Source organism: Pristiophorus japonicus, chromosome 19 (genome assembly GCF_044704955.1).
Source record: "Pristiophorus japonicus isolate sPriJap1 chromosome 19, sPriJap1.hap1, whole genome shotgun sequence".
NCBI classification, from domain to species: Eukaryota; Metazoa; Chordata; class Chondrichthyes; family Pristiophoridae; genus Pristiophorus; species Pristiophorus japonicus.
Window position 1 is genome coordinate 12923985 of NC_091995.1, and position 25400 is coordinate 12949384.

Consider the following 25400-nt stretch of genomic DNA (forward strand, 5'->3'; position numbering starts at 1 on the left):
CTGGTTGGGGATTCTAGGACCAGGAGCCATAGTCTAAACATTAGAGCCAGGCCTTTCAGGAGTGAAATTAGGATACAATTCTACACACAAAGGGTGGTAGAAGTGTGGAACTCTCTTCCACAAAGGGCAATTGTTAATTTTAAATTTGAGATTGATAGATTTTTGTTAACCAAAGGTATTGAGGGATATGGGGCCATGGTGGTATATGGAGTTAGGTCACAGATCGCCATGATCTCATTGAATGGTGGAACAGGCTCGAGGGGCTAAATAGCCTACTCCTGTTCCTATGTATGAGGAGAGGAGGAGGAGGTTAAGGGGTGATTTGAGGAGAAGAAAATACAGTGTTTTGTTTTGTTAAAAGGCACTTTAATAGTGGCACATACAGCAATATAATTGGAATGTTATTATTATAAATCAGAACCAGAAAATCACTCAGTTCCACGTCACAGAAGCTTTACATACAGTAATCACCAATAGGATTAATTTACCAGCCATAGCTGTGCGGCTTCCCTCATCTGCTCTCTCTCCAGTTCATTACTATTATAGCATTATTTCACTGGCAGGTAAACCCATCGTGGCTACTCTTTGAATAACTGGGAGACATTAGCCTGGATGTTCTGCTGCTTCAGCGCTCCTGGAGCATGCCTGAAGTGCACATTGGGAAATTGCACAACTTCCAGCCCACGATTTTCCGACCATTGCAGGGTGCGAACTTCCCACTGTGCACCTCCAGTGTGTATCTGGAGTGCTGAACCAGAAAATCCCGGCTAATTTCATTTACAGTTTTGTTGGGGGCTAAAGCAACTTTCCTGGAGGGCCACGATTGGTAGCGTTCAGTATTCTGCAATGTGGTGCAGCGGGTTGTGGGCCCATGTCTGCATTTTCCTAACATACAGAGGTAAACAGGTGGTCTCCATGTATCATTCGAAAGGTGCATAATTTGGCTGGAAACACTGTCATGGCAAAAGAACCAAAGGCGACATAAGACAAAACATTTTTTACGCAGCGAGTGGTTAGGATCAGGAATGCACTGCCTGAAATGGTGGTGGAGGCAGATTCAATTGTGGCTTTCAAAAGGGAATTGGATAAGTACTTGAAGGAGAGAAAATTGCAGGGCTACGAGGAAAGGGCGGGTGACTGGAACTAGCTGAAGTGCTCTTGCAGAGAGCCAGCATGGCCTCCTTCTGTGCTGTAACCGTTCTATGATTCTATTCTATGATTCCAAAATATATGTGATATTGCTACTTATAGTGAGCAGAGGAATTCTTGCCCATATGCTGAGCTCCCACTGTACCAATTTTGACAGTTGCTGAGTGTGTGCCAAAAGGCACCATCTCAGAAAAGTATAGCTACAAGCACTATAGTTCCACAAAAAAACTACAGCCCTAGACTTTCAATCCATCCACCTCACTTATCCCACAAATGTAAACTTCTCATCTTGTGTTCAAATCTTTCCATGGCCTCGCCCCTCCCTGTCTCTGTAATCTCCTCCAGCCCTACAACCCTCCGATATCTCTGCCACCTCCAACTCTGGCCCCATGTGCATCCCGAATTTCTTTCGCCCCGCCATTGGTGGCCGTGCTTTTGGTAGTCTAGGCCCTAAGCTCTGGAATTCCTTACCAGCTCTTTCACCAATCTTTTGGTCACCTATCCTGATGTCTCCATCTTTGGCTCGGTATCAAGCACGCATGTGAAGCATCTGGGATCATTTTACTATGTTAAAGGCACCCTATAAATGCAAGTGGTTGTTGAGGTTGGGATGAGGACACCTCTTAATAACATTCACTGGACAGAAGCAGCACTGAATCTCAGCTTTGGGGACATCCCAGCGGGCAATGAATGAGGCCAGAGATATTTTCAGCAGTAGGTCTGATGAGGATATCAGTGAAGAGGAAGAAGTGGGCCACAAATGCACTCTCGCCAGGCCATCTTCCCTTAATAGTAATGCTAAGGGAAACAGATTGGGTAGATAGGGAGAAATTATTTCCGCTGGTTGTGGACTTTAGTACTAGGGGCATAGTCTAAAAATTGGAGCCAGACCTTTCAGGACTGAAATTAAGAAACACTTCTACACAAAAAGGGTAGTAGAAGTTTTGAACTCTACCGCAAATGGCAGTTGATGCTCGGTCAATCAGCCATGATCTAACTGAATGGCCTCCTCACATTCCTATTTTCCTATTATAGACCAAGATTTGCAATGTCATTCAGTGAGGAGCAACAATCTGTGAGAAAACTTCTACTTTTACCCATTACCATAAACCGGGAACTCTTCAGCAGCTCAGTTCATGCAATAGAACACAGACTTCCCAATTATTTTGCCGATTCGTTTTCCAACAGGCATTAATCGCCGAAGTTGGAGGTAATTTTAACTTTTGGCAATAGTACAAAACGAATGTTACGATATCGGATCTGCAGCCCCTAACACACCTCTACCAATTGTCCTTTCTACTAAAGTCAATGGGTACGATTGTCGCAGAGGTGTATGATGGGTAGGTGATCCAATATTGCCCATTTTACAGTATCGGCAAAAGCAATAATGACCCCCAAGTTATGCGAAGAGTGCCTAGAAATAATATGGGGTATCAAAAATAAACTCTGATGTTCAATATAAGCCTTTCTTTCTTAATATATTTTCCTAACGGACAGCACTTTGCATTTTGAAACATTATCACACTATATGAGTGGTCCCCAGCTAACCTTCGTCTTGACTTTCCTAAATAAAACAAAATTGCTGTTTATTCACCTGAGACTAAATGCTCTGGTTCCAATCCTTGTCGCTGCCGTTTCCCGGCCACCTGACCCCTAGTGGTGAGAGGTGTAGGAACAAGTGGCAAGAAAATTGAGTCAACCTGCGGTCAATTAATAGCGCTTGCCACTTGATGCTAACTGTCTGAGGGAGGGGGTTGGGGGGATCATTCCAGATGGGATGGTCAGTAAGATACAAAGTTGGGTTGGGTGGGCCAGAGAGGCCGCATGTGGCAGAGCAGGGCAGAGAACTATAATTTAAAAAAAGGGAAGAGCGATAAAAATAGAAAATGATTTATTTTAAATACCATCTTGTGTGAGTGGTCTGAGGTGTCTTGTGGTTAACGAGGACCAGTATTCAAACAGAAAGCAGCACAAAGAAACAAAAATGGTCAAAAATAAAACACTAAGAGTGAAGGATTTGTGAATGGGAAGCTTTAAAAAAAACTTTCAGACGGTTCATTGGCTACAAAGACAGTTACCCATATCTAATATAAGTTACTCATAACTACCATCTAAGGGAGTTCAGTATCACAGAGGCGCAGCTAGTCAGCCGTATCACCAGCGTGCCAAAATAATGCCTCCACCTCTCAAAATAAACTTTAAGAACATAAGGAATAGAAGCAGGAGTAGGCCATTTGGCCCCTCGAACCTGCTCCATCATTCAATAAGATCATGGCTAATCTAATCATGGACTCAGCTCCACTTTCCTGTCTGCTCCCCATAATCCTTTACTCCCTTATCGCTCAAAAATCTGTCTATCTCCGCCTTAAATATATTCAATGAACCAGCCTCCACAGCCCTCTGGGGCAGAGAATTCCATAGATTTACAACCCTCTGAGAGAAGAAATTTCTCCTCATCTCAGTATCAAATGGGTGGCCCCTTATTCTAATACTATGTCGCCTAGTTTTAGTTTCCCCTATGAGTGGAAATATACTCTCTGCATCCATCTTGTCGAGCCCCCTCATTATCTTATAAGTTTCAATAAGATCACCTCTCATTCTTCTGAACTCCAATGAATATAGGCCCAACCTACTCAAGCTATCTTCATAAGTCAACCCCCTCATGTCCGGAATCTACCTAGTGAACCTTCTCTGAACAGCCTCCAATGCAAGTATATCCTTCCTTAAATATGGAGACTAAAACTGTACGCAGTACTCTAGGTGTGGCCTCACCAATACCCTGTACAGTTGTAGCAGGAGGGAGAGAGAAAACGGAATTATAGACCGGTCAGCCTGACATCGGTGGTGGGGAAAATGTTGGAATCAATTATTAAAGATGTAAAAGCAGCGCATTTGGAAAGCAGTGACAGGATCGGTCCAAATCAGCAAGGATTTATGAAAGGGAAATCATGCTTGACAAATCTTCTAGAATTTTTTGAGGATGTAACTAGTAGAATGGACAAGGGGGAGCCAGTGTATTTCGACTTTCAAAAGGTTTTTGACAAGGTCCCACATAAGAGATTAGTGTGCAAAATTAAAGCACAATATACTGACGTAGATAGAGAAATGGTTGGCAGACAGGAAGCAGAGAGTCGGGATAAACGGGTCCTTTTCAGAATAGCAGGTAGTGACTAGTGGGTTCAGTGCTGGGACCCCAGCTATTTACAATATACATTAATGATTTAGACGAAGGAATTGAATGTAATATCTCCAAGTTTGCAGATGACACTAAGCTGGGTAGCAGTGTGAGCTGTGAGGAGGATGCTAAGAGGCTGCAGGGTGAATTGGACAGGCTAGGTGAGTGGACGAATACATGGCAGATGCGGTATAATGTGGATAAATGTGAGGTTATCCACTTTGGTGGTAAAAACAGGAGGGTTGATTATTATCTGAATGGTGACAGATTGGTAAAGGGGGAGGTGCAACGAGACCTGGGTGTCATGGTACATCAGTCATTGAAGGTTGGCATACAGGTGTAGCAGGCGTTGAAGAAGGCAAATGGCATGTTGGCCTTCATAGCGAGAGGATTCGAGTATAGGAGCAGGGAGGTCTTACTACAGTTGTACAGGGCCTTGGTAACGCCACACCTTGAATATTGTGTACAGTTTGGGTCCCCTAATCTGAGGAAGGACATTCTTACTATTGAGCGAGTGCAGTGAAGGTTCGCCAGACTGATTCCCGGGATGACAGGACTGACATATGAAGAAAGACGGGATCGACTAGGCTTGTATTCAGTGGAATTTAGAAGAATGAGAGGGGATCTCAAAGAAACATATAAAATTCTGACGGAATTGGACAGGTTAGATGCAGGACGAATGTTCCCGATGTTGGGGAAGTCCAGAACCAGGGGTCACAGTCTAAGGATAAGGGGTAAGCCATTTTGGACCGAGATGAGGAGAAACTTCTTCACTCAGAGAGTTGTTAACCTGTGGAATTCCCTGCTGCAGAGAGTTGTTGATGGCAGTTCATTGGATATATTCAAGAGGGAGTTAGATATGGCCCTTATGGCTAAGGGGATCAAGGGGTATGGAGAGAAAGCAGGAAAGGGATACTGAGGGAATGATCAGCCATGATCTTATTGAATAGTGGTGCAGGCTCGAAGGGCCAAATGGCCTACTCTTGCACCTATTTTCTATGTTTCTATGTTTCTATGACTATAAGTTTAAATGGGAAATGGGGAAACAATAACAAATCTGCGATAGTCTGGGAATGACTGTTGGTGATATTCGTGGATGAATATATTTAGCGTTCCCCTGGCTACCATTGTAACCCATTTGTTTTAGATAGGTTAACACCCTCCGGCTAAGTAGGGTACAGAGGAATCCATGCAAATGTGTTAAGGAAGTGTTCGTCCTTTAATATCACCAGCAATCACTTCCAGATTAGTAATACTGCATATTTGCCCAAATTAACCCATCCTGATCCAAGACATAACCTATTGCAGGGTTATTGAGAATAACCCACTGTGAGGTTAACCTCTCACAGGGTTATTGAGAATGTCCACTCTGGGTGCTGTTCCAGGTAGTTAATTTAAGTGGATGGGAGATCAGGCCGGCTCCCTTACAGGTGTGCCTGATTTTCCTGTATTCGCAGTGTCCAGGCGATCCAATAGTCCCAGGTGTTGTTTATATAAAATTCCTATGTGTGCTATTTCAATGTTACCTCAATTGCTTTGTTAATATATCACCTAAGCCTAGAAACCACTGTCATAATATTAGTGGAGATACACTAATGTTTTCATACGACATTCCTTTGTCAGCTATTTTAGTGCAGCATTAACCTAGTTAACAATGTCACCTGGATAAAAATAACAGAGGGAGGAATGTCTCATGAACATGTTAAACATTCATCCACTCATATCCCAACAGTTATTTTTGGTTGACAGGACTTTACATGAATGTATGACAATGGTGATAATTGTAACTTTGTGCGATTGTGCAAAATGGGTAATAGCAAATCATCAGCCCCTTTTTACATCTCTCCTCATTTTTATTTCCATTGACCCCAACCAACATGGACTCCTAATGTATTCTGAGTGTTGACAGATCTAAACACAGAGCAAACATCCCAGTGAGCTCCACTCTGTTGGATCCAGAAATAGGAATTGTAAAGTGGGGAAACATAATTCATGGTTCTCTTTTAGGTCAGGTTGGAATTTTTATTATATAATTCTGCAAGTGTATTTATAAACTGTCCCTTTTGTAGCTTTATATAATTGAATCAAGCAATGTTATTTTCAAATGTATTTACAATTTATTTTGATTTGTGATGAATTTTGAGGAACATTAAACCTTCCTTGTTCATCACAAGTAATTGGGTTAAAAAGAGGACAACAATGAGACGCCAGTGATGGTTCTTGGTTCATATTTGCAGAGAGTTACTGTTCACATTCACACACTTTTTGTGAATATGTCCTTTCACAACTAACTGTGGAAATAATACCTATTATTTGAGCCCTTTTGTTAATTAAATATGGCTCCAGAGAATGTAGCACTATATGTTGCACAAGTACAGATCCCTATGATCTTTCAGGATGAATTTACACTATTACTGCAGTCTAGGAAGTTTTCTTGACTGCTCCCCACTCCCTCCCTCCCCTCCATAATGAGAGCTTTAAAACAGTGCTTCAACACAGACTAGATAGAGCACAGTATCCTGGCTGGCTCATTTTACAGACAAACCATTATTTGTATGGCACTTTATCATGTCTCAGAATGTGCTTTATATACAAGAGCAGTAATTTAGAACACAGCAAGATCCCACAAATAGCAGTGAGTTGAATGACTATTTAATCTGCTTCTGATGATAAAAGAATGTGACAGGATAGACAGTTTTCAGCAGCTACAGAAATTGCTTTTATTATTCGTTCATGGGATGTGAACATTGCCAGCAAGGCTAACATTTATTGCCCATCCCTAATTGCCCTCGAAAAGGTTGTGGTGAGCTGCCTTCTTGAATACAACTTAGTGGCTCGCTGGCCATTTCAGAGGGCAGTTAAGAGTCAACAAATTGCTATAGGTCTGGAGTCACATATTGGCCAGACCGGGACAGCAGAGTTCCTTCCCTAAAAAAGGACATTAATGAACCTGATGAGTTTTCATGACAATACAATAGTTTCATGGTCACCATTACTAATACAAGCTTTTTATTCTTGATTTAATTAATTGAATTTAAATTCCCCCAGCTGTCATGGTGGGATTTGAACTCATCGGGGCCGGAATTGCCCTGTTCTGCACTTCCCATTAGCACGTCTGGGGGGGCCACTAATGAGGCATGGGCGATGGGGATGGGGGGGTACTAGCTCCCGTGAACTTGTGCGGGAGTTAGTGGAGGCGTTAGTACAGTAGCGTCGCACCTGCTAGTAGCGCCCCGGGCCGCTGCGCCTCTGCCGATGACCTCATCGCTATGCGTGGTAATCTCTTTCCACCCCATGGCGTAAATTGTCTAGCGCCACGTATAGCTTTCGCAGGCGATGCCCGCGCCAGCCTTTATAGGTCGCAAACCGGGCCAACCTCCGCTCCCAGGTTTAAGTTAAAGGGGAGGTGTGCTGCGCCGCACGTCGCTATTTTTTTTTCTTCAGCCGACTCACTGGTTGGCCCGTACTCCAGCAATGTCACGTGGTTCGGGCCGCGATCATGCAGCCTGGCACTCCATTTGGGTGCTGGGCTGCAGCCACCGCACCATGTAGCCCTTGTGCCCCAGTGGAGGCCATCAAAGGGGCATTGAAACGCATCAGAGCTACGCGGAGAACTAGTTATGCCGATCTTGCCCGCATAGCGCCCCGGACACCGCCCCAACAGGAATTGGAGTATGCGACATTGCGCTCCACTTCCTGTGAGGGGTGACAAGCCGAATGTTGCAGCCAGGGCGGGACATCCGCGCCGGGCGCGGGAAGTCCCACCCCGATTTGGTTACTGCCCCCACATGATGCATAACCCGATGTCGCTTTCCTAGTCCAGGCCTCTGGATTACTGGTTCAATAACAGAACCACTGTGCAACCGTTCTCAACAGGGGTCATAGATACAAGATTAAACATAAGAGATATAGGGCAGAAGGCGGGGGGGGGGGGGGGGGGACTTCTTTACACACAGAGTTGTCCGCTGCGGAATTCACTTCTGGGGTTAGTAGTTGAGGCAGAAACTAAGTTAACATTCAAGATTGGATTGGATATGTGGGTGAAAGGAAAATGGGATAAGGGGGTTGGGGGAACAGATCGGGTAAATGTGACGAGAACCATTTGCTGGTGTGGAGGATAAATGCTGACATGGAGTCGCTGGACCGGATGGCTTGTTCCTGTGTGCTTGGCTCCATCCTGGCAGAGTTCCCTCCCAGCTTGAAGGGGCAAATATCATCTGGGCGTTGAGCATGTCTCGTAGGACGGAGCGTAGAAAGGAGAATCTGCTGGGCAAGATCGCACGCTGGTTAGAGAACCCGCCGACAATGAATAGACGGAAAATCCAGCGGCTTCTTTTGCCAACCCGAAATCCTCCCTTTCCGTGCTCCGCCCAGACGCTGCTTGACGCCCGGGGAGTAAAGAGAGGCATCTACCGGGTCATGTTTGGAGACAGTGGAGGGGAGAATTCCTGTTCTCAAAGTATTTAAGTTAACGTCAGATGGATCTAAAAATAGTGGGGACCCAACAGGCTTCCCTGAAAACTTTGTAAAGCGGGCTTGACACATCGCTGAACTTGCACTCTGTATAAATCGCAAACAGTGGGAGCCTGCCCCCTCCAGGGAGTCTCACTTTCGCACTCGGGTCAGACCCTGACTCGGGATTTAACACTGCAACTTTAGCTTTGGTCCGAACCACCCTCAGTTCAACACTGGGAACCCCTGTGTTGTCCCGGCCATTTAGGTTGAGATCCCACGGGTAGAATGGGCCGCTGTGTCACTCAATCTAAACTGAGATTTGACAGATTTTTGTGAGGCAGGGGTATTGAGGATGACGGAACCAAGTCGGGTAGATGGAGCTAGGATACAGACCAGCCACGATTTAATTGAATGGCGGAACCGGCTCCAGAGGCTGAATGGCCTCCCCCAGCTCCTCTGTTCCACGGGTAGACTTAGCCTATTAACTAAATTGTTGAGCAGAATCTATTCGAGTGCGCCAGAACAGAAGGACATCCTGCCGCCTGAACTTGCAAGCCTGCAGCGAGGGATCGGCTAACTTTCCTGATGCTCCCACACTGGCAATTGTTGGCCAGTGAAGTAAAGTACCTTTTTTCACCAAGTTGATTGCGCTGTGTCAAATCTCTGAGATGCATTAATAGGAAAGGTTTGCATTTTATGTAGCCTAACCCAAATTATAAGCTTGGGCTTTTTAAACAGCATATGACTGAAAAGGATAACAGGATAGTATACAATTCTAACAGTTTTACAATAGAGGATTCCTCAACTTTCCACACCCTTGACTCCTAAACTCCTCTTTGGGTGAATGGTATCCCAATTTCCACGCCAATTTCGCTAGACATAGTGGCTTTGACTGTAGTTTGCTTGAGCACGACCGTACTGTGCCGAATATGTTCGCTGTGCTCTCGATGTGTAACAGGAGCTCCACAAAAGCCCACTGGCCGCAAAGAAGAAGACGCCAGCCGCCATGCCGATGTATAAAGACGGCCCCAATTCAGTCTTGAAGTCATCGGGGATGGACTTGCTGTGGAAATCTCTGACGATGTTGGCGGCCGACCACGAAACTGGGATGAGCTGCAGGATCCCCGTCACCATGAAGAGGAACCCCGCAGCCGAGATGACCCGGGCCTTGCAGGACGCGCCGCTGATCAGCTTGGTCCAGCTGGCTCCGGCGATGGCCACCAGGATGCCGACGGCCGCCAGCACGCCTGCCGTGGTGGTCAGAGCCCTGGCTACCTGCAGGTCCTGGCTCAAGATCAGCATGGAGTCGAAGGTGTTGCAGACCAGCTCGCCGGTGCTCTGCCACACGCAGTCCATCCACAGACCCTCCCAGGTCTGCAGAGCCGTCACGATGTTGGCCCCTTGAAAAGCTGGCACCTTCCACAGGGGCAGTGAGCAAGTCAGGATAACGCAGATCAGCCCACTCACAGAGAGAAAGAGGCCAGTGATCTCGAGCATGACAGAACCCATTCTTTCCCCTGCTCTTGGGCTGTGTACCTTTGTGTCCCAACAATCAAAACCAACCTCGCCCTAAAATGCTCTTACCACCCAATTCAACTGCTGAAAGGCAAAAATCCTGATTCCCAACACTTTTTTTGAGCTGGGAAAATCTTCCCCGATTCTTTAAAACAAAGCGCAGGTTGATCGAACGTGTCTATTAGCTCAGAGTTAGCATTCCTGCAGAGGTGGGGTGTAATAATTTTGCCTAACACTTCCCCAAAAATCCCATTCTTATCCAGTCTTTCAAAGAAAATCAAAATGTTTAATTTCAGGCAATGTTTTGGATCGGTCAGTAAGGGTTAATGCCCGGGACATTTCCTCCCATCGATGTCTATATTACACAAAGCGTCCATTCTTAATTTTAGTCCATGTAGCTCGGGTAACCGTCCACTGACTGTCTCCTCGGTTCTTCGGCGATCAATTGCACCTTTTAATTGTGAAGAAATAGCAGCAGCAACGAGTGAAATGTGATATTTTTTTACTCACAGTTTCCCCACTTTAATCAAACAAACTCTGACTCTCTATTCTCCTAGGGTCGTGGCGGGGGGATTTATAGAATCTTCTTCTCACTATGAAGTCTTCATGCCATATTTTTAGAACAAAAATATGTCTTTTAATCTCTCATTTCTCACCTAGGACCCCGCGGTGAAGTTACTCCAACTTGTTTTCCATCCAATGGTCTTCGGGTGCCTGAGGAACGACGTTAATGTATTGTCAATACGTTCCTCTGAATCCAGTGTCCTGTTATGTCTCTCTTCCTCTAAATCATTTCGCCCCTCGGAAGAACTGGAAGCCCCTTCTTTCTCAAGCCTTGGGATAATTCATTGCACGTTGGTGCCGCGACATTTCCGAGCGATTCGCCCCGTTGCCCTGTTTTGTTTTTTGTTTGAAGTTAAGGGAATGTTGAGAAATTAATGAACAACGTTCACAACCCTGGCGTTTCCAGACTCCTCCAGCTCAAATCTTTTATAAACCCCCAAATAGGAATGATTCCTGTAAGCGCTCCCTCACATATTTACGTCAGTTGTGTACTTCAAAGCGAAGTTGATATCGCAACAAACCGCATTCCCACCCCATGAATAACCTTTTTAATTAAAAAAAAGGGATTGCCACATCACAAATCACCGTGCCTTGGCTTCTGTGCTTCTTCTCACCGAGGGAAAGGGAGCCCAGAGCTCATCATCATCATAGGCAGTCCCTCGAAATCGAGGAAGACTTGATTCCACTCCAAAAGTGAGTTCTCAAGTGACTGTACAGTCCAAAGAGGGAATTACAGTCTCTGTCACAGGTGGGACAGATAGTGGTTGAGGGAAAGGGTGGGTGGGGAGTCTTGTTTGCCGCACGCTTCTTCCGCTGCCTGAGCTTGTTTTCTGCATGCTCTCGGCGACAAGACTCGAGGTGCTCAGCGCCCTTCCGGATGCTCTCCCTCCACTTGGGGTGGTCTTTGGCAAGGGACTCCCAGGTGTCAGTGGGGATGTTGCACTTTATCAAGGAGGCTTTGAGGGTGTCCTTGAAACGTTTCCTCTGCCTACCTGGGGCTCACTTGCCATGTAGGAGTTCCGAGTAGAGTGCTTGCTATGGGAGTCTTGTGACGGGCATGTGGGCAATGTGGCCCGCCCAACGGAGCTGGTCGAATGTGGTCAGTGCTTCGATGCTGGGGTTGTTGGCCTGATCGAGAACACTGACGTTGGTGCGTCTATCCTCCCAGGGGATTTGCAGGATCTTACGGAGACATCGTTGGTGGTATTTCTCCAGCGATTTGAGGTGTCTACTGTATATGGTCCACGTCTCTGAGCCATACAGGAGGGCTCACTGCCCATAGTTAGGCAAGTTCCCTTTGTCTGTCTGTCAATAATCAGAACCCCCCACCCCCATTGGCGCCCACCATCTCTCATGCCATTTTTTGCTAAGACCAAGTGGCCAACACTAAAGCATGTGAACATGACCAGCATCAATGCCACGCTTATATGGGCATCTGTTGGGCTAGACATGTTTCCCTACTTCCCAAATCCGCATAGCTACAGCCAGCTGAAGTTATCCAAAGGTCCCACAAGCTGGAAAACTGCCATGAAATGCGGAGTCACATAGTCCAAAGCCAGCAAAGTGTGAAGAGATGCAAAGCTTTGTTCCACAAAGGTTAATCAGCAACCATTGACAAATGAGCAACAATTGAAGTACATTGCATGTGAATGTCTTGTGACTATAGCCATGATCATTAGTCTAGGGTGCCCCTACCACTGACTTTGACTCCTTTGCTTGTATTATCAATGAGATCACAGGTGAAGCATTGTTTCCAGATGGAGTCACCGCCATGCTTAATGAATAATACAAACGTAGGAGCAAGGAGCCAGAGGGTGGTGACAGATATAATTTCACATTATAAGCAACTGAGTTGTGAAGAAAGGCCTAGGAAGTTACATCTGTTTTGTTAAAGAAAAATAACATTAAGCCGACCTTTTTTTAATGCTCTTTCTTCCTGTGTGATGGTAGTGAATAATAGAGGTCCTCTGGCCCATTGACCAATTAGTTATCCTTCAGCATGAGCCTAGTAAATATCAATAGGCTATTCAATCATGGGAGCATCATACCTTAGCAATTGTGCCCTCAATGGGCTTCCACATATTTGCTCTTTCCACACTACATAACGATCTGCAGTGGGAACCCTGATTGATCTGCTATGTCCTTGCTTAGCAACAGCAAAGCCAATGACAGAATCCTACCACCACCACCTTGCCGAGATTATCTAACTCAGCAACAGGCCAGTCATCAAACACAGGACTTTCCTCGGCAGTGTGGCTCAGTACCGCACCAGGGCAGTTCAAATTTGAGTCTTTAAAAAATATATATAGTAATGCATGGGCGAGACAAAGTTGCTGCATTAAGGTAGTTTGTACAAAACTAAGACAAGAGAAACAATAGACATGGTTAGAAACTGACAACGCACAAGCCTTTACCATGTTTGTTGTTGACATTACAACAGTGACTGCTCTCTAAAAAGTACTTAATTGGCTGTAAAGCGCCTTGAGACGTCCGGTGGTTGTGAGAGGCACTATATAAATGTAAGTCTTTCTGTCTTTTTTTGGCAAAAAATGACAAAATAATGGGACTAAAGGCAGACAAGTCCCCTGGACCTGATGGCTTATATCCTTGGCTCTTAAAAGAAGTGGCTGCAGAGATAGTGGATGCATTAGTTGTAATCTACCAAAATTCCCTGGATTCTGGGGAGGTCTCAGTGGATTGGAAAACTGCAAATATAACGCTCCTATTTAAAAAAGGAGGCCGACAGAAAGCAGGAAACTGTAGACCAGTAGACCTGTCATTGGGAAAATGCTGGAGTCCATTATTAAGGAAGCAGTAGCAGGACAATTGGAAAAGCATAATTCAATCAAGCAGAGTCAGCATGGTTTTATGAAAGGGAAATCATGTTTGACAAATTTGCTGGTGTTCTTTGAGGATGTAACGAGCAGGATGGATAAGGGGGAACCAGTGGATGTGGTGTATTTGCCACAAGATAAAAGTTCATGGGGTTAGGGGTAATATATTAGCATGGATAGAGGATTGGCTAACTAACAAATAACAGACAATCGGGATAAATGGGGCATTTTCCGGTTGGCAAACAGTAACTAGTGGGGTGCCGCAGGGATCGATGTTGGAGCCTCAACCGTTTACATGAAGACTCTGAGTGTAATGTAGCCAAGTTTGCTGATGATACAAAGATGGGTGGGAAAGAAAATTGTGAGGAGGACACAAGAAATTTGCAAAGGGATATAGGGCTAGAACCTCCACTTTTCAGCTTATTGCCCAAAAATGGGCGTTATTTCCAGCGTGGGCATTAAAAAAGGGTTTTCAGATCGCAAACGATGGAATGACCTTGTGGGATCCGCAAGAGTAAGGATTATATTGATTTACATGTACATATGTATTTATATAATTTGATTTGTAACAGTCATGAGTGATTATTATCAGATGTGAGGTCTTTCACTTTTACCGGGAACGTTTTACTCAAAGCCTGCGATCACGGTGCATGTCTTTAGGTAAGGAAGGATAATTTTCATAATAATGATGAGTACATCTGTCGGTTATGTGACAGTACCTAGCAATGATATCACGTAATGATCTCATGCCATGTCGTCCTGTCACCTTTTACAGAAGAAGCTATCGATGATGAGGATTGTGTAGAGGCGAACGGGTGGGGGGCCACCAGTCCCCAGCAACATCACTGACATGGAGGAACATGTGCTTGCACTCGTGGGGAAGCACCCCCGGATAGCAATGGACACATCTGCAGACCCTGAAGTGATGCCACGTGAGTAAAGTTTACACCATTGCGTAATGTAAAGTCAGTAGATGCCACACGCACTCATATCCGAACAATCATACATGATGGATGATTTCTAAAATTGTCATAGAAATAATGATGGTCTAATGAAAATCATTGGAATGCAAATGTGTTGATGCATGAAATGTGATGTCTGCGATGATTTTGAGAGCAGTGGTGCTTTTGTCGTGCATATGCTGTGTGTAGCGCTGGACTCACCTTGTGACCCTAGCACCCCCTTCTCCTCTAATAACCTTATTTGTGTTTTTCAGCTCAGCCAGCAACGCGTCTCAAGGCAAGACCACAGAGGCCAGAAGGTGGGGGCGCGGGGCAGAAGTCGACGGACAATAGTACATCTGGTGCTGAGGAGCTCCGATTCTCGCCCGTCAATCCACTGGGTCTGTTCTCCACAGATGAGAGCGCGGATTTCAAGGGAACCTACAATGCCATGCTCCAGAAGCCATTCCACCCCAAGGCCATCTAGTGGTTCTCCGGACATTCCCACCTCCACTCTGGAGGTACCGGCCCCAAACACCTCGCCACAGGGCACCCCATTTGTCCTCAGCCGCGGAGGTCCCATGGATGTGGTAGGTCGGAGAGATAGTACAGTTGTCCAGGAGGGCTGTAGACATTGGTGACCAGCTCATCGAAGCATTGGGGGCATATTCCGACAACTGGCCACTATGACCGAGTACGTTCCACGGATGGTGGAGGCCCTTGATGCGATAGCCAGGAACACTGCTGCCACAGGCCTCCCAGAGATCCCCGAACACGGCACTCCACCCCTAGGTTCCGCACCATCACTGCGAATGACAGATGAGAGCAAGGACCAAGATCCTGCTTCTGCATCAGAAAATGTTGCCCCCTTGGCATCTCCCGCTCCCGTACCCGTGCAACGACCGCATCTGTCTTCATCCCCCCTAATGAGGCACCGCCTGAGGAGCTCCTCGACCAGGCACCGTGGAGCAAGGAAGGGAAGGGATAGAGATGGGGAGAAGAAGGGGAGGGTGGAAGGAAAGTGAGATGCATGCCCGCAGGTGATGGCGGTGTAATATCTCCCTCTGGGTGTATGCAATTTGTTGCAATGTATGGGGGCTGGGGACCACGCTCCTGCTTTGCCTTTGTATTCTGTGTTGCTGGGCATGTTGAACATGTGATTGATATCTATGGTGGAAAAAGTGGGTTGTGGAGGGAGTTGGGTGTTATTGCCTGTGATACTTATGATTTCAGACCAATGTTGGTATAAAATTTTTGTTATTGAACATAACCTTGTTGCGCATTGTCTCAGATACCTGCACCATTACACACTGTTGATTCCTTAACATGAAAGGGTTAAATACAACTTAACATCAATCAACGTAAACTTTAACTGGCACCAATGTGATGGGCACCATTGATGTCTGAGCTGCACGTGCAGCAGTGTGTCAGTGTCGTCACTCACATCAACGTGCTTTCAGGCAAATCATTCAGATTTCAGCTCCTCACGTAAGAATGGGATTTTAAAAATGCCAGCCACACTGCTGGCATTCGTTCAGAAAAGTTCCACTTTTTGTGGGCGCCTTTTTGGGCGAATGATATTGTGGGCGATATGTGTGCGAGGTGGGGAAAGTGCTGGTGGGCGATCTCCTGGGCATTAGTTTCGCCAAATGGGCTCTTTACGACAAACAAAAGTGAGCGGGCGGTAATATTAAATTTCGGTGTTAACTCCATGCGGAAAGTAACGCTGGGCGATACTATGGGCATTGATTTCGCCTATTCTGATGATTCCGCCCAAAAAAAGTGGGCAGGCGGTAATATTTTTTCCCGGCGTTAACCACATGAGGAAAGTAACGCTCGGCGATAAGTTTTCTAAAAAGGCCCGTCAGTTTCCATTTTGTGCCAAAATGGGCGATATATGGGCGTTAAGTGGGCGTTAAGCATGCAAAAAAAGTGAAGGTTCTAGCCCATAGACTGGCTAAGTGAGTGGGCAAACATTTGGCAGATGGAGTATGATGTGGGAAAATGTGAGGTTATCCACTTTGGCTAGAAAAAATAAAAAAGAAAATTATAATTTAAATGGAGATAAATTGCAAAGTGCTGCTGTACAGAGGGACCTCGGGGTCCTTGTGCATGAAACACAAAAAGTTAGTATGCAGGTATGCCAAGTAATCAGGAAGGTAAATGGAATGTTGGCCTTTATTGCAAGGGAGATAGAGTATAAAAGCAGAGAATTCCCGCTGCAACTGTATAGGGTATTGGTGAGACCACACATAGAGTACTGCCTGCAGTTTTGGTCTCTGTATTTAAGGAAGGATATATTTGCACTGGAGGCTGTTCAGAGAAGGTTCATTAGGTTGATTCCAGAGATGGGGGGGTGACTTATGAAGGTAGGTTGAGCAGGTTGGGCCTATGCTGATTGAAGTTCAGAAGAATGAGAGGTGATTATTTAAAACTGAGATGAGGAGGAATTTCTTCTCTCAGAGGGTTGTAAATCTATGGAATTCTCTGCCCAGAGAGCTGTGGAGGCTGGCTAATTGAATATATTTAAGGCGGAGATAGACAGATTTTTGAGCGATAAGGGAATAAAGGGTTATGAGGAGAGGGCAGGCAAGCGGAGATGAGTCCATGATCTTATTAAATGGCGGAGCAGGCTCAAGGGGCCAAATGGCCTACTCCTGATCCTACTTCCTATGTTCTTATCCAGTGCAGGAAATATTACACTGACTCAGATGAAGCATTCAAGATGAGATTTTGGGGCATAAAGTACATGGATGATGAACTGACTGAGTAGCTGATCCTTATGCCTCTTCTAAGTTCTTCATAAGGGAATCTCAAATATCAGTGCCAAAGCCTTAGTACCAAAATATATTTAGTTTTAAAAAAAACTATAATTTTTCCCTTCTGTCCTTAAGGTGCTGCATCTTGCTGAAGATACAGCTTTACAGGCATCAGCAGTCTTCACATAGCATTCCCCAGTGGCCTGCCCTAGTGTATGAGTCCTAGCAGTGGGTGCTAATTGACTATTGCCAAGTTTGTTCCTGTCGAAACATAACATCAACTTTCTAGTAGGTGTTACTAGATATTAATCTGGATTTTCTTTCCCTGTTCTGTACAGGCACTGATGCTAATCAGAGTGCCCAGCTGCAATTAACTAATGCAGCATAGACCAAGGATTGAACCAAGGACTTTCTAGTCTCTGTGATTTATACCTGATGGAGCTTTTACCCACTAGGCTACTGAGGTAGTGAACTCAGAGAGTTATGTAATCAAGTCCCAATGCTTTGCTGAAGTGCCAGCCTTCAGATGAGATATCAACTGAGATCCTGTGTGTCTGTTCAGGTGGAGGGTAAGGAATCCCTGTGGGTGAATTGAAAAAAAATTGGGAACTATACCAATGGCTAATATTTCTCCTTCAGCAAACAGTTGGTCTATCATCTCATTGTTTGTGGGATCTTGATATATTCAAAATAGCTGCCATGTTTGCTTACATGGCACTTCATTGCACTTCAATCTAATGCATTGTATGTCAAATGTGTTGTGACATATCTGAGAGATGTGATGAGATTCTATATTCTATATAAATAAAGGTCATGCTTTATTTTAGTATTAAATTGTTGAAGTCTTCTGTAGATCCATTGGGCTAGAACCTCCACTTTTTTTGCCTGCTTAACGCCCACTTAACGCCCATTTTATCGCTGAAATGATGTATAACGCCCATATATCGCCCATTCTGGCACAAAATAGAAATTGACGGGCTTTTTTAGGAGACTTATCACCGAGCATTATTTTCCCAATGGGCTTAAAACCGAGAATAAATATTACCACCCACCCACTTTTTTGGGGCGGAATCAGCAGAATGTGCGAATTCAATGCCCATAATATCACCCAGCGTTACTTTCCGAACGGAATTAACGCCGAAATTCAATATTAACGCCCGTCGACTGTTTTTTTGTCGTAAAAAGCATATTTACCCAAACTAGCATCCATGGAGATCGCCCATCTTCAATTTCACCACCTTGCACACAATATCGGCCACAATATCCCTCGCTCAAAAAACCGCGGTGTGGCTGACATTTCTTAAATCCGACTCTTATGTGAGGAGCTGACATCGGAAAGAGCACTGATGTGAGTGACAACGCTGACACACTGTTGTGTGTGTGTAGCTCAGACATCAATGGTGCCCATCACCTTGGTGCCAGTTAAAGTTTACATTGATTGATGTTAAGTTGTATTTAACCCTATCATGGTAATGGATCACCAGTGTATGACATAAATCACATGTTCAACATGTCCAGCAACACAGAATACAAAGGCAAAGCAGGAGCGTGTTCCCCAGCCCCCATACATTGCAACAAATTGCATACACCCAGATAGAGATAAAACACAGCCATCACCTGCACACATGAACCTCACTTTCCTTCCCCTCGCCTCTCCTTCTTCTCCCCACCTCTACCCCTTCCCCATCTCACTCCACAGCACCTGGCCGAGGAGCTCCTCAGGTGGTGCCTCATTAGGGGGGATGAAGGCAGATGCATTGGTTGGACGGATACGGGAACATGGGGTGCCGAGGGGGCAACATTCTCTGATGCAGAAGCAGGATCTTGGTCCTTGCTCTCATCTGTCGTTCGCAGTGGTGGTGCGGAACCTAGGGGTGGAGTGCCGCGCTCTGGGACCACTGGGAGGGCTGTGGCAGCAGTGTTCCTGGCTTGCATGGAATGTACTCCGTCATGGTGGCCAGGTGTCGGGATATGCCCCCCAATGCCTCGATGAGTTGGTCACTAATGCCTCCTGGACAACTGTACCATCTCTCTGCTGTCATGTCGCACTCGTGTAACAGACCTGCGGCACCGTCCTGGGGACAAATGGGGTGCCCTGTGGAGATGTGCTTGGGGCCGGCACCTCCAGAGTAGAGGCGGGAATGACTGGAGGACCACTAGATGGCCTTGGGGTGGAATGGGTTCTGGAGCATGGCGAATCAGGTTTATTGAAGTCCGCTCTCTCATCTGCCAAGAACAGATCCAGCGATTGACAGATGACAATCGGAGCTCCTCAGCATCAGATGTAGTAGGATTGTCTGCCGACTCCTGCCCCGTGTCCCCACTTTCTGGTCTCTGTGGCCTTGCCTGGTGCCGCGCTGCTGGCTGAGCTGCAAGACATAAATGAGGTAGTTAGAGGAGAAGGGGGTGCTAGGGTCACAAGGTCACAAGGTGCTACACACAGCATATGCACAACCAAAGCACCACTGTTCTCAAAATCATCGCAGACATCACACTTCATGACCATCAACATATTGTGCATTGCAATGATTTCCATTAGAAACATAGAAACATAGAAAGTAGGGGCAGGAGCAGGCCATTAGGCCCTTCGAGACTGCACCGCCATTTAATAAGATCATGGCTGATCATTCAAACTCAGTACCCCTTTCCTGCTTTCTCTCCATACCCCTTGATCCCTTTGGTCGTAAGGGCCATATCTAACTCCCTTTTGAATATATCTAACGAACTGGCCTCAACAACTCTCTGCGGTAGGGAATTCCACAGGTCAACCACTCTGAGTGAAGAAATGTCTCCTCATCTCGGTCCTAAATGGCTTACCCCTTATTCTTAGACTGTGACCCCTGGTTCTGGAACTCCCCAGCAACGGGAACATTCTTCCTGCCTCTAACCTGTCCAATCCTGTCAGAATTTTATACGTTTCTATGAGGTCCCCTCTCATTCTTCTAAACTCCAGTGGGTACAAGCCCAGTTGATCCAGTCTTTCCTCATATGTCAGTCCTGTCATCCCGGGAATCAGTCTGGTGAACCGTCGCTGTACTCGCTCAATAGTAAGAACATCCTTCCTCAGATTATGAGACCAAAACTGAACACAATATTCCAGGTGTGGCCTCACCAAGGCTCTGTACAACTGCAGTAAGACCTCCCTGCTCCTATACTCAAATCCTCTCGCTATGAAGGCCAACATGCCATTTGCCTTTTTCACAGCTTGTACCTGTATGACAAACTTCAATGACTGATGTACCATGACATCCAGGTCTCGTTGCACCTCCCCTTTTCCTAAACTATCACCATTCAGATAATATTCTGTCTTCCTGTTTTTGCCACCAAAGTGGATAACCTCACATTTATCCATATTATACTGCATCTGCCATGCATTTGCCCACTCACCTAACCTGTCCAAGTCACCCTGCAGCCTCTTAGCGTCCTCCTCACAGCTCACACCGCCACCTAGTTTAGTGTCATCCGCAAACTTGGAGATATTACATTCAATTACTTCATCTAAATCATTGATGTATATTGTAAATAGCTGGGGTCCCAGCACTGAACCCTGCGGCACCCCACTGGTCACTGCCTGCCATTCTGAAAAGGACCCGTTTATTCCGACTCTGCTTCCTGTCTGCCAACCAGTCCTCTATCCACGTTAATATATTACCCCCAATACCATGTGCTTTAATTTTGCACACTAATCTCTTGTGTGGGACCTTGTCAAAAGCCTTTTGAAAGTCCAGATACACCACATTCACTGGTTCTCCCTTGTCCACTCTTCTAGTTACATCTCCCCAAAATATCTGGAAGGTTTGTCAAGCATGATTTCCCTTTCATAAATCCATGCTGACTTGGACCGATCCTGTCACTGCTTTCCAAATGCGCTGCTATTTCATCTTTAACAATTGATTCCTACATTTTCCCCACCACCAATGTCAGGCTAACCGGTCTATAATTCCCTGTTTTCTCTCTCCCTCCTTTTTTAAAAAATGGTGTTACATGAGCTACCCTTCAGTCCATAAGAACTGATCCAGAGTCAATAAAATGTTGGAAAATGATCATCAATGCATTTCTAGGGCCACTTCCTTAAGTACTCTGGGATGCAGCCTATCAGGCCCTGGGGATTTATCGGCCCTCAAACCCATCAATTTCCCGAATACAATTTCCTGACTAATAAAGATTTCCTTCAGTTCCTCCTTTTTGCTAGACCCTCGAACCCCGAGTATTTCTGGAAGGTTATTTGTGTCTTCCTTAGTGAAGACAGATCCAAAGTATTTGTTCAATTGGTCTGCATTTCTTTGTTCCCCATTATAGATTCACTTGATTCTGAATGCAAGGGACATACATTGGTCTTCACTAATCTTTTTCTCTTCATGTATGTATAGAAGCTTTTGCAGTCAGTTTTTATGTTCCCTGCAAGCTTCCTCTCATACTCTATTTTCCCCCTCCTAATTAGACCCTTTGTCCTCCTCTGCTGAATTCTAAATTTCTCCCAGTCCTCGGGTTTGCTGCTTTTTCTGGCCAATTTATATGCCTCTTCCTTGGATTTAACACTATCCCTAATTTCCCTTGTTAGCCATGGTTGGGCTACCTTCCCCGTTTTATTTTTACTCCAGACAGAGATGTACAATTGTTGAAGTTCATCCATGTAATTTATAAATGTCTATCCACTGCCTATCCACTGTTAATCCTTTAAGTATCATTTGCCAGTCTATCCTAGCCAATTCACGTCTCATGCCATCGAAGTTACCTTTCCTTAAGTTCAGGACCCTAGTCTCTGAATTAACTGTGTCACTCTCCATCTTAATAAAGAATTCCACCATATTATGCTCACTCTTCCCCAGGGGGCCTTGCAAGATTGCTAATTAGTCCTCTCTCATTACACAACACCCAGTCTAGGATGGCCAGCTCTCTAGTTGGTTCCTCGACATATTGGTCTAGAAAATCATCCTTAATACACTCCAGGAAATCCTCCTCCACCGCACTGCTACCAACTTGGATAGCCCATATGTATAGATTATTCGATATATAGATTAAAGTCGCCCATGATAACTGCTGTAACTTTATTGCACACATCCCTAATTTCTTGTTTGATGCCATCCCCAACCTCACTACTACTGTTTGGTGGCCTGTACACAACTCCCACTAGCGTTTTCTGCCCTTTGGTATTCCGCAGCTCTACCCATACAGACTCCACATCATCCAAGCTAATGTACTTTCTTACTATTGCGTTAATTTCCTCTTTAACCAGCAATGCTACTCCACCACCTTTTCCTTTCAGTCTATCCTTCCTGAATGTTGAATACCCCTGGATGTTGAGTTCCCAGCCTTGGTCACCCTGGAGCCATGTCTCCATAATCCCAATTATATCATAATCGTTAATAGCTGCCTGTGCAGTTCATTCATGCACCTTATTATGAATACTCCTCGCACTGAGGCACAGAGCCTTCAGGATAGTCTTTTTAACACTCTTTGTCCCTTTAGAATTTTGCTGTAATGTGGCCCTTTTTGATTTTTGCCTTGGGTTTCTCTGCCCTCCACTTTTACTATTCTCCTTTCTATCTTTTGCTTCTGCCCCCATTTTATTTCCCTCTGTCTCCCAGCATAGGTTCCCGTCCCTCTGCCATATTAGTTTAACCCCTCCCCAACAGCACTAGCAAACACTCCCCCTAGGACATTGGTTCTGGTCTTGCCCAGGTGCAGACCGTCCGGTTTGTACTGGTCCCACCTCCCCCAGAACCGGTTCCAATGTCCCAGGAATTTGAATCCCACCTTCTTGCACCACTCCTCAAGCCACGTATTCATCTTAGCTATCCTGCTATTTCTACTCTGACTAGCACATGGCACTGGTAGCAATCCTGAGATTACTACCTTTGAGGTTCTACTTTTTAATTTAACTCCTAGCTCCCTAAATTCAGCTTGTAGGACCTCATCCCGCTTTTTACCTATATCGTTGGTGCCTAAATGCACCACGACAACTAGCTGGTCACCCTCCCCCTCCAGAATGCCCTGCAGCTGCTCCGAGACATCCTTGACCCTTGTACCAGGGAGGCAACATACCATCCTGGAGTCTCGGTTGCAACCGCAGAAACGCCTATCTATCCCCCTTACAATAGAATCCCCTATCACTATAGCTCTCCCACTCTTTTTCCTGCCCTCCTGTGCAGCAGAGCCACCACGGTGCCATGAACTTGGCTGCTGCTGCTATCCCCTAGTGAGCCATCTCCCCCAACAATATCCAAAGCAGTATATCCGTTTTGGAGGGAGATGACTGCAGGGGACTCCTGCACAGCCTTCCTACTCCTGCTCTGCCTGATGGTCACCCATTCCCTATCTGCCTTTGTAACCTTTACCTGCGGTGTGAACAACTCACTGAACGTGCTATCCACGACATCCTCAGCATCACGCATGCTCCAGAGTGAATCCATCTGCAGCTCCAATGCCATCATGCGGTCTAACAGGAACTGCAGCTGAATACACTTCCTGCACACATAGTCGTCAGGGACACTGGAAGCGTCCCTGATTTCCCACATGGCACAGGAGGAGCATGACACGGGTCTGGGCTCTCCTGCCATGACTTAACCCTTAAAATAACCTAATTTGGCAACAATGCCAAAGGTTTCTTTCTGACAAGATAAGGAAAAAGAAAAACTACTCACCAATCAACCAGCAAATCACTTACCCTCTTGGCTGTGACGTTTCCTTTTCCTCCCAGGTCGGGGAGTCAGCACTGGTGGGGAAAAGAAGACAAAGCGACACCTCCCGCTCCCACTTGCCCGAACTCTCCCACTTACCAAACTCTTACCTTTGCACTCTGAGCTGCTGCTGCTCTCTGGCCAGCATTATTTCTGTGACACTTTTAGAAATCATCTATCATATATGATTATTTGGATATGAATTGGTGTGGCATCTATTCACATTACATCACGCAATGGTGTAAGCTTTACTCATGTGGCATCACTTCAGGGTCTGCAGATGCATCCGTGGCTGTCCGGGGGGTGCTTCCCCACGAGTGCTAGCACTTGCTCCTCCATCTCTGTGATATCGCTGGGGACTGGTGGCCCCCCACTCGTTCGCCTCTGCACAGATCTCATCGTCGATATCTTCTTCTGTAAAAGGTGACAGGACGACATGGCATGAGATCATTGAGTGATATCATTGCTAGGTACTGTCACAGAGACTGATACAACACAAAACCGACAGATGTAATCATGATTATTATGATTATTATCATTCTTTACCTAAAGACGTACACCGTGGCCGTAGGCTTTGAGTAAAACATTCCCGGTAAAAGTGCAAGACCTCACATCTGCTGATAGTCACTCATGACTGTTACAAATCAAATTATATAAATACATAAGTACATGTAAATCAATGTAATACTTACTCTTGTGGATCCCACATGGTCGTTCCATTGTTTGCGGCATTGGTTGCCCTCTCGCACCTCGTTGGTCACCGACGAGACCAGCTCTGCTATCTCGGACCATATCCTCTGGTAGGCCTTTGTAGTGGACTTCCCACGCCCTCTCTGTGTCAAATCACCCCAGCATGACTCAACCTCCTGCAGGAGGGAGGCATTTGCCTCATCCAAGAACCCCCTGGCTCTTTTGCAGCCTCCAATGTGCTTCTCTCCCATCTCACTGTTCTCTCCAGCATCAGTCTCCACAGCGTGCTGTGATGCCTCCTCCTCTCCCTCATTATCAGGCAAATTCGGTCAAATATGTGGCTGGTAACAGCTACTTTTTGTTTGCCTACTTGCTGTGAAGCTCTAAAGTCTCCCTCCTTCCTCCCAAAGCAGCCACACCACACCCAGCCACGCCTGCAGTCCCTCTAAGCACCCTCTCTCTCTGTCTCCTCTTCTGCGTATGTCATGGTGACCCTTGACCTCCATAATCGCGGGAATCGAGCATTGTCATGCCGTTGCTAAGGACGGCCACACTTTATGGCAGAAGATCAAAAAAGTGTAATGCTACCGCCCATTGATATCGCTCAGGGTAACACACATTTTCAAAAATGTAAACTA

At 45.8% G+C, this 25400-nt stretch overlaps 1 protein-coding gene and 1 long non-coding RNA gene across 2 annotated transcripts; both read right to left on the reverse strand.

The window, feature by feature from the left end:
• Nucleotides 1-6959: 6959 nt before the first annotated feature.
• Nucleotides 6960-10955, reverse strand: LOC139229717 (claudin-4-like). The gene has a single exon (XM_070861258.1). It carries the CDS (start codon nt 10286-10288, stop codon nt 9653-9655), a length of 636 nt encoding a protein of 211 aa, XP_070717359.1. The 5' UTR covers nt 10289-10955; the 3' UTR covers nt 6960-9652.
• On the reverse strand, nt 6960-11362 carry LOC139229718 (uncharacterized). Its single transcript, XR_011587789.1, has 2 exons — nt 10951-11362; nt 6960-8587 (listed from the first exon to the last, which is right to left on the reverse strand). It is a non-coding gene; the product is annotated as an uncharacterized lncRNA (long non-coding RNA).
• Between the last annotated feature and the right edge of the window lie 14038 nt (nt 11363-25400).